At 57.2% G+C, this 9,241-nt stretch overlaps 1 protein-coding gene across 1 annotated transcript; it reads left to right on the top strand.

Annotated features, from left to right (window-relative positions):
• Positions 1-1,709: 1,709 nt before the first annotated feature.
• Positions 1,710-7,283, top strand: BESB_078880 (Smg-4/UPF3 family protein; the record flags this gene model as incomplete). Its single annotated transcript, XM_029366250.1, has 9 exons — positions 1,710-2,376; positions 2,695-2,806; positions 3,492-3,582; positions 4,136-4,253; positions 4,857-4,958; positions 5,458-5,528; positions 6,114-6,179; positions 6,486-6,707; positions 7,152-7,283. The coding sequence occupies 9 exons, from the start codon at positions 1,710-1,712 to the stop codon at positions 7,281-7,283; spliced, it is 1,581 nt and encodes a 526-aa protein (XP_029217681.1).
• Positions 7,284-9,241: the final 1,958 nt, after the last annotated feature.

The raw sequence follows: 9,241 nt of genomic DNA, 5'->3' as shown, positions 1-9,241 counted from the left end.
GTTCTTCTGCACAAGAAACAGAATGCGTTCCTCAAGTTTTGCTCGCCGCTAGCCGCTGACGAAAGAGGAAACCACCAACTGACTCGCGTGCGGTCCCGGCTCCGCGGAGGCCGCTTCGCGGAGTGTACATACACCAGAACGGCGACGGCGTGTTGCGGGTCCGCAGTTTCTGAGAAAACTGGCTAAAGGAAACACGCTGCCAACTGCCAGAAATCGCATAACTCAGCGCCTTTACGTTTTCGTCTCGTACACCACGCGAGCGCTGCCTCCGCACACAAAGCGACGGGGCGTCTCCTCCCCCGTTACACACTGGCGCACGCCAGGGTGGATGCGCCGCTGCACTCGTGGCAGCTGCGAACCGCAGAGAGACCTTGACTCAGTGCCACAGAGGTGACCTATTGGGGGGCGCTGGCGCAAAAATGGCAGAGAACGAACCAAAGATCCGCGTAGGACGTTGGCCTGCGAGAGCGCCTCCACCTATGCGCCAATCTCACACTTCCCTAAACGCGTGATGCGGCGCTTCTCTATCTTTCTCGCGTGCACCGTCCTGCCCCTTAGGGCATCCAGCCCGCCGCGCGGACTCGGGCACGCCGTGATGGAAGCAGACGAGGCACGAATACGCCGTTCACTCAGCCGTGATTGCAGCACATGACTGGATACAGTTTTATCCCGAGCATCTGCTCTTGAGCACTTTGGTCAACACGATGCGAAAGCGTTGGCTGCGAGGCACAGACTGGTCGCGCTCTGTGTGTCTCTCTTACTTCTGGTCTGCGCGCCGCTTTTCTCCCGCTATGCATGCAGAGGAGACACAGCTGAGGAAGTCGGTGGATGTGCATCTTCGAGTCCGTTAAGGCAGCCACCACTCGTCCCGAATTCGTCGCTCTTTTGCGATGCACCACGCGCGTGCCAGCTTCACAGAAGAAGATTTGTAGCGGGACGCCTTGTTCTCGCGGCTCCGCTTCTCTGGCAAGAGACAACTCCGCGATGTGCAGAGGGCATGCACGGGAGCCGCTTGCCCAGGCAGTTGTTCGCAGAGGCCTCGCTTTTCGCTTTTTCGAAAGGGCACATCCCTCTCCCCTACTCTTCGTTGCTTCACCTCTTTCTTCAAGGCATCCTGCGGTTCGTCTCGCCTTGCGTTTGCCCCGCTTCGAATCTCTTTTCGGCGATTGAGCGGCCTTCACCCCTAGAGGGAGATAACACGAGCTCACCATGTCAGTCCGCGACGCGCTTTCTGTTGGATGAGAGAGCGCGGCGCCGCATCCGATGAAGACAGCAAGCGTCAAGGTGGCGCGGCGGAGAGAGAAATTGAAGGACAAGGAGAAAAGCATGCGGAGAGGCGTTGCGGCCACGAGAGGCCGCTGAAGCCAGACACGCGCTTCGAAACGCTGCATTCTCGAACTGCTCCATTGCCTTCTCTTGTCAGCGCGGAAAACGCGCCCTTCTGACTCTTGGCCGCCAGCCTGGCAGCTCTGTTCTGCGGAGGTCGTCGCCCCTCGTCGTGGGCGGTCTTTTCCCTCTCTCTTGTTTGCTGCATCTATCTGTCACCTGTTGCCTCGCACGAGTCGGGGCGCGTCCTGCCGCTCCGCCGTATTCCCCTGCCATTTGCTTCTACTCCTCGCAGCCGCGCGTCTCTCTCTCCTTCCTCCTTCCTCTAGTTCAGCTTGTGCTCTCTTCTTCCGCGGCGTCGCTATTTACTCTGTTTCTTCGCCATGCCGCCGCGAGTGACGCCCGCCTCCCGCGCGAGCGCTGTGGGCCTTCCAGCCTCTTCGTCTCGCGAGGATCCGCCGCTGGCGACGCGACGTCTCTTCGTGCCCGGTTTGATTCGCACGAAGCAGTCTCTCATTCCTGTCAAAGTGCCCTCCGCCTCGCCGTCCCCCGCGACCGCCTCGGGGCCCTCTCAGCCCGCGCGCGGCGACGCGCGAGGCAGAGGGCGTGCCGCCGCGACCCCTTCTGCCCCCTCGGCCGCGGCGGGCGCCTCTCGCGCACCTGCAGCTTCTTCCGCAGAAGCGCCTTCTTCTTCGCCTTCTTCGCAGTGGGTAGTTCGCCGCGGGGGGTCGGTATCTGCGGCGGCTGCTGGAGCTTCTGGCGCTGCCGTCTCGCGGCCTGCGCAGGGCGAAGCTGCCAGGCCGGGCGGCATATCGTCTCGGATGGTCACGCACAACCAGCGCGCGGCTGGAGGCGAAAAGGAAGGCTCCGCAATCCGAAAGAAGGGCGCAGCCGAAGCGCCGGCGACTCCCGCCCCCGTCTCGGCTGCAGAGCAGAAGGGGAACGCCGACGCAGAGGACAAGCTGAAAAGCGCAAGAACTGCAGAGAATGCGACTTCTGAGAGTGTCCAGGCGACGACGGAGACGTACAAAGCCAAAACGAAAACGAAAGGTAGACAAATCGAGGACTCAGCAGACAGCGGCCGTTTGCTGGATGCGAGACGCCCTCGCTTGCGCCTCTCGCGTCTCTCCTTCGGGTGCCGCTGTTGCGTGTGTCGCTCGTCTTCTAGGCATCCCGATACGCCGATAGATACAGATAAGTGGACATATAGACAGATAGATGGATAGAGACTGATATAGATAGATAGGTGTAAACACGCATGCGCTGCTTCATGTTGCACATTTGTCTCTGCGCCTTCTTTCTTGCGAGGCTCGTGTTTTTGCGTCTGCTGTCGCCTAATTTTGTCACAGTTGTCTTTTTGTTTTGCAGTGGTTGTGCGTCTACTCCCTCCGTCGATCCAGGAGGAAGAGTTGCTGGCTCTCGTGGCGGATCCGCTGAAAGAGAAGATCACCTGGCGGCGTTTCTTCCCCGGCAAACAAAGGTGAGAAAGAAGCCACGGGCGTTCCAAGGTTTTCTGGGCCTCGCGTCCATCCCACACGGCCCCGCAACTTTAATTGAATATAAATCGTATTTTTTATTCTTGTGATTACTTTTAAAATTCTAAATCTCAAAAAGGACTGCAAACCGTTAGAAATATTTCTGAAAAAAGCCGTGCAGACTCGGCCGGCAAGAGTTGACGCTTCAGCTTTTTTATATTTCCGGCGACTGAGATCCGCGAAGGGGAGTTGTTCTCCCCTTCTCTCCGCAAACAGAAACGGGCACTCGTGAGGCCGCGGGCACCTGAAATAGAACCCCCGCATCTAAACTCCTGGTGCAGGCGATGAGAGAAGAAGCGCAAAGGAGAAGCCAGGTCAAGAGAATAGGAAGTGTTGCTTCAACACAGTTTCAAAAGAACTAGAAGAGGCGATGAGTTTCGAAAGTTAGAGCAGAAGAGGCCAGAAAGAGACTGTTGTGCAGGACAAAAGCCTCAAAGAGACTCTGTGCTCTACTCTGTTGCTGAGAAGAATCACCGAAAAGTGTGTTTGCTTGAGTCTTCGGAAAGCCTCCTGAAGCAGGGTTCTGTCAGGAGGAGCTCCGCGCGAAAAGCGGAAGGCTACATATTCAGCACTTTGTGTGCTCTTTCATTTATTAAATGCGTCTTGGGATGATCTTTTTTTTCTCCGCAGCAAGTCGGGCGGCAAAACAGGTCGAAACAGCATCTGGTACCTCAATTTCACAACTGCGGCCGATGCGGAGGACTTCATTAAAAGCTTCCACGTAGGTTGAGAAGCGCGCCCGGGTTCGCGCCCCTTCGGTGTCGCTCTCATACCCTACACCCTCAGACTCTGTCTCCGTCGCTGTCCAGCGTGCCTCTCGTTCGTCGCGTTTTCTATCCTGCGGTGGCAGCGTCTCTAAAGATACCTGCAGGGATCGGCTGTCCTTTTTGTCGCTCTCTTCTGGGTCAGCTCTCTCCACTGTCTGTGGGAGCCGTTGTGCATCTTGCGGGGGAGCGAACGCCTGCTTCTTGGCCCTGAGCTTTTTTGCGCAGCTCCTCGCATAGTTTTTCGGCGCCTGTAGGCGTCTAGGCGCCTTCGTCGTGCGTTGTGGCTGCTATGCTCGCGCGGACTGTGTCTTCTTCTCCGCGTTTCTCTCTGAAGGACTTTTGCAGCCCTGCTCGCCAGACGTTCATCTGTCTTGAATTTTGTCGGTTTGTCTCATTCGATTACGCTTCCAGTCTGTCTGTGGAGTTCGCGTAGCCGTGAGATGGAGCATGGCTGGAAGCGATCGGTTTCCGTTTTTTCTTGGTTTTTCCCGAAATTCTCAATTTCAGGGCAAGCCCGTGGTCGACGAGCGCCACAACGTCTTCAAGGCGGTCGTGCGCCTCGCGCCGTACCAGAAAGTCCCGCGGAAGACCGGACCTGACCGCCGCGAAGGCACGTTGGAAAACGGTGAGCGAACGCCGACGCCAGATTTTGTTTTTAACTTCTCGCCGCCCTCCTTTCCGCCTTGGCTGGTCCGTGTCTCTGCAGGTCTCTAAATGACCGCAGCTCCTCAGAAGACCTTGGCTCTCTCGCGCGCCGCGTTATCTGCCTCCGCGACTGGCACCTGCTCCCTCCCTCACGTCTGACTTCCTCGTTTCTGTCTGGGCTGCTTCACCGTGTTGTGCCCCCTGCCGCAGTGCTTGCCTTCTGCGGATGCCTCGCTGCTGTCCCTCGTTTCTCTGAAGACTGGCGCCCTTCCCTCACTCGCGGCTTTCTGTGAAATTTGAAAAATACAGATGCTGGAGTTGTTTTGTGAGTCTACTTTTGAAAATCAAAGGAATAAAACTACAGGTGGCTTTCAGAGTATTATTAGTAAGAAAAAAGTGAGCGCGCTGCGGAGTCCGCGAGAGGGACTTGCACTGGCGAATCGGTCGCTGTGAGCCTTCGAAGACGCCGTGGGGCCTTCGCAAGGTCGTGTGCGCGCCTCGGCGTGTTTCCTCGTATGGCTGGTTACTTGCCTTCGTCTCGAGCACTGCAGGCTGTGTCTTCTGCGTCCTTCTTTTTTCTCAGATCCGGTCTACGTGGAGTTTTTGCAGGCCCTCGCAGAAGGAGCTGCGGACGCGCCGCGCCTTGCCCCTCCGGGGACGGAGGAGCTCGAAACAGTTGTTGACGGTACGCGCTGGCTGTCTCTCCTCGCTGGCTCTCTCCTCGCAAAGCCTTTTCTCTCCCCGCGCGTCTGCATCGCCGTCGTCTCTTGATGGCGTGCACATGCGCTGCGTGATGACTTCTTTGCTGCGCTTCAGCGTTCCACGAAGCGAGGTTGAGACGCCGCCTGTTCTCGCCTTATGAAGTATCAAGCTCGGCGACCTCGTGGCGTGGTCCTGAGGGCCTGATCGCCCGTCGAGAGCGGCGCCTTTCTCTCGAGGCAGCGGCGGCGCGTGTGGGGAAAGCGTGAATCGCAACACCTCCCGTGCCTATGCTTGCTTGCTTCTGGCTCTTTGTGAAGGTTTGACTCGTCGGCGAAACCTTCTCGTGTGTATGTGGATGCTACGTCGGCGTGCGCGAGGAAGGCGCCGGCCTTTCTTCTTTTCCTCCTCGTCTCTACGCGTCAGGGCGCAGCTCTCCATCTGCGTTTTTTACATTCTCATCTGTGGCGTGCGCGCCTTCGCAGACGACGGGGTGGTGCTTTCTTCGCTTGTGCTCGCGCTGCGAGAGAAATACGGCGTGAAGACTCTTGTCAAGGTAGGGAGAGTTTCGTTTCTCGTTCCATATGCCGCGCGGCAGTGACGCTTCTGTGCCCTGCCATGCCGCCCAAGAGCACGAACGCCGAGGCCTTTTCTCTCGAGCCCCGTGTTTGGGTAGGCAGTGTGATCTTCTTGGTTAAAAAACTGGCAGTGCGAGTCCACAAGGGACTTGCATCTTATGTCGGAGTGCTGCTCGCCTACGCGAAGCTGTACTGTCCCTGTGCATCGGCATTCGGATGTTTGTCTGCCTGTGTGTTTGGCTGCGTACGCAAATATAAACTCATGTTCTCTAACGTATTTGTGTCCATAGCTAGACTTATCTATGTATCTATATGTATCTCTATATGTATACCTGTATATATATATATGTACCTATGTGTATATATGTGCCCGCGGTTTTGCTGCGCACCTTGCGCCTGGAAACGTTGTCATCCTATCGATTCTGTCGTGTGTATCTATTACTTATTTGATACATCGCTTCGGAGTTTGCGTTCGTGAGCTTGAGAGACACGCGCTGGTTCGTCCTTCTAAACGAATCTGTTGTGTTTACATCCCCTCCGTCCCTGTCTGCGGCTACCTTTAGGGCAGTCCCTACACTCTCTCTATGTGGCGGCGCGCCGTCGTCGGCGAATCGTCACGGGATGAACAGGTAGGTCTTCGTTTCTTTCAGCCTTGCGTTAGATGCTTGCTTTCGACTCTATCTTTCTTCGGGCTTCCCGGTCGCTGATTCGTCTGCCTGCGCGTCGTGATCTCTTCTCCGCGTCTTCGCCTCCAGCCTCACTTTTTGCATTGCCTTCTCGTTCTTTCGCCGTCTCTTTTCTGTGCTTTGCGCTCTTGCACACGCCATATGAGTCGTACAGAAGTTTCTCAAAGAGCGGTGACGCCTTCGTCTCCTCCTCCTCTCGGTGCCCTGCGCCAGCGTCATTTCCTGTCTTTCTCCCCTGCGGCTCGCCAGGCTGCGCCGCGAGTGCTTCGAAAGGAGAAGGCTGAAGAGAAGGCGCGGCGAGGGGCCCGTTCAGCCAAGGCAAGCGGCCGAGGCATGCGCGCGAGGGACACAGGCGCGTCGATCAAGGCTCCAGAAGGGACTCCCGCGGCTGGCGAGACGCCGGCTAGCCGACAGGCTTCAGTCTCTACGGCGAGACAGTCGAAAGCGGGTGACCTGCAGCAATTGCGCGAGGTACGTGTGGCATAATGTTGAAGCTTAGAATAAGCATACGAATGAAGATTAAACATACACTGCGTAGAAGTACTACAAACCAGAAACTCAAACATGGAGAAGGAGGAGGCTCGTGCCTGTGAACGGCGCTGGGCACAGGAATGATGACTCTCGGGGGTTTTTGTCGTCTGTAGAGCAGACTTCTGCGATGTGGATTCCTGGGTTTGAAGAGCCTTGGGAGGACGGAAGTGAACCGTGTCGCTAGCCTCTCGGGTGCGGAGGACCGTGGGCTTTGGGAGGCGATTTTTGCGGCGAGTCAGGTAGACTCCGCTTGTCTCTCTTGAAGCGCCGCGCTGTCGAGGGTTTTCCTGCAGAGCTGCTTTCTTTGCCGTGTTCTTGCCTCTGTAGCCGACAGCCACTCGTCTCGTTGCCTTGCGCATGCGGCCTGCGGTGCGCATCTCTCAGCGGAAAGCGGCGGCGAGCGGCAGCGGCCGCGGCGGCGTCTGGCGCGCGCTCTTGGGCATCCAAAAGAGGCCGAGTGCGCCTGAAGGCGGCGCCAAGGCGCAGGGCGAAGAGGAGAAAATGGACAAGGCCTAGCGAGGCGAAGAGGCGAGTGCTCCCCTTCTGCATCCGAGGTACGCTTGCACGTCGCAGTGTCGAGGGTCAAAGAGGAGGCATCGTGCCCTGAAATAAAATCAGGTGCCTATCTGCGATGTGTGCGAGAGGAACTTCGAGACTGCTTTCCAAAAAAAGCATGCATGCAGATGGCGAGAAGGCGCGGGGCGTGAGAGATGGCGGGAGTGCAGGCCGCGCCTCGCAAGTCTGCGACAGGCGGACCTGCGCACGCCTATCGCAGACGCAAAAATAGTGGTGCAATGCCTAGAGAAGACTCAAGAGACTCCGCGCGAATGCGAAACAGACAACCACATTCTTCAGGACTCTAGCAGACCCCCGGAGTGGGCTGCAGACACCGAGGGAGAGCGCGGGCACTTTCACCTGCTCAGTATCGCATCACGACCGCGCGTCTCACGCCGTGTGCCTCCCTGTGCCAGCTGATCCGGCAGCTGCTTTTCTGCTGAGGCCAGAGAACCTTGGTCGCGGGTTCGGACTGTGTGCTAAACGCGCCCTCCCTAGGCGAGGGAACCGAAGAGCCACGGTGCTTATGGGATATGCCCGTCTCAGGCTCGTGGGGACTGTTCTTTCTGTGATTGACAGAGGTAGATGGGCTCTTACTTTCACATGCCGCAGCGCCTCGGGCCGGTAGTGTACCCAGCTTTTCTGTCCTGGTTGCAGAATGCTGCGATACGCGCCTGCCTGCAAGACAGTCTGTGACTCGCGGAAGCGGAGGATTTCGAAGGATGACTGTTGGCCAGCCGAGCATGCAGCTAAACGAGTCTTATTGTATAAATCGAGTGTCACTGCATTCGTGGCCGCCACCCGTTTCGGCCGTGCGGGGTTGCGTGGGACCTCGGAGATCCATTACGTGTCGACGCGTCTGTAGGCCTCGTGCGTGGGGAGTGAGGGAGTTCACAACTGATCTCGCAAAAGTCCGAAACCCACCTGCGCTGGCTTGTCGCAAGCGTAAAATGCAATACACGCACGTTCCTGCCCGAATACCAGGCACGGGAGTTAACCGAGAGGCCTGATTTGTACCGAGGCCACCTGGCATTGTCTGCACACCGCGTAGCTCCCTAATGGCTCCCCAAAAGGCCTACAGTATAATGGATAGCGATTTCCGGCCTCGAAAGCACGCACACATTGCATATGACGGTAAACGCGTACAGAGGTCGAGGGCAAAGCTGTGCTAAATAGAGCGCGGAGAGGGATCAACCGAGCACGTTCAGCTGTTCAGGTAGCAAATCAGCGCCAGAACTGGCCGAACAAGGCGGCGAAGACTGGCTCATCCGTTCCTGCTCCCAAAACAGAGCGCAGCAGCTGATTCTGCCAGCCGGTAAGACGGGGGAACACTCCGTGTCTCTGAGGCGTTTTACCGTTAGTGCAGATTTCCAGTATGTCCCAGAGTTCTCATCATGCATGCCAGCGGGCGTTTATGCTGAGGCCGCCGAATATGAAGAAATGCCGAGAGAACTCCCTACCAGCCAATCGCTGCAAGGACGGAACACTCAGATGTTCTGGGGCCTTTCGTTTTGAGGTGGAGTCATCAGTTCAAGCCCGTCCTTCATATCCATGGTAACTGTCGTGGCGGGAGCAGACTTGTACCCTCGTGACTATCTAAACAGGCCTGCCGAGTTCGTGAAGCTCGCGCTAATTCATGTAGAGCATTCCACACGCAGGCAACGGTATTATATTTTCAACTGTTTTTCGCGTGTACGGGACGCGAAGCAAGCTGCAAACTGGTGCAGAAGGGCAGTGCCGTACACGCCCGCCCCTCTAGCGGCGCTCGCGTAAAAGAATGCAAGAGAGGGAGGCTTAGTCGGCACGCTATTGCTTCTGCCAGGGTCCCATGTTGGAAAGCTCTGCTGTATGGTACTGCCGCAGGAGAAGTTCGCTTGCAGAGTCCAGCGGTATGGGCATGCATTCCCGACCACCGGCAG

The sequence above is a fragment of the Besnoitia besnoiti genome, chromosome VII (assembly GCF_002563875.1).
Source record: "Besnoitia besnoiti strain Bb-Ger1 chromosome VII, whole genome shotgun sequence".
Classification (NCBI taxonomy): Eukaryota; Apicomplexa; class Conoidasida; order Eucoccidiorida; family Sarcocystidae; genus Besnoitia; species Besnoitia besnoiti.
Note: the sequence above shows the minus strand (reverse complement) of the source record. Positions and strands in the feature narration are given on the sequence as shown.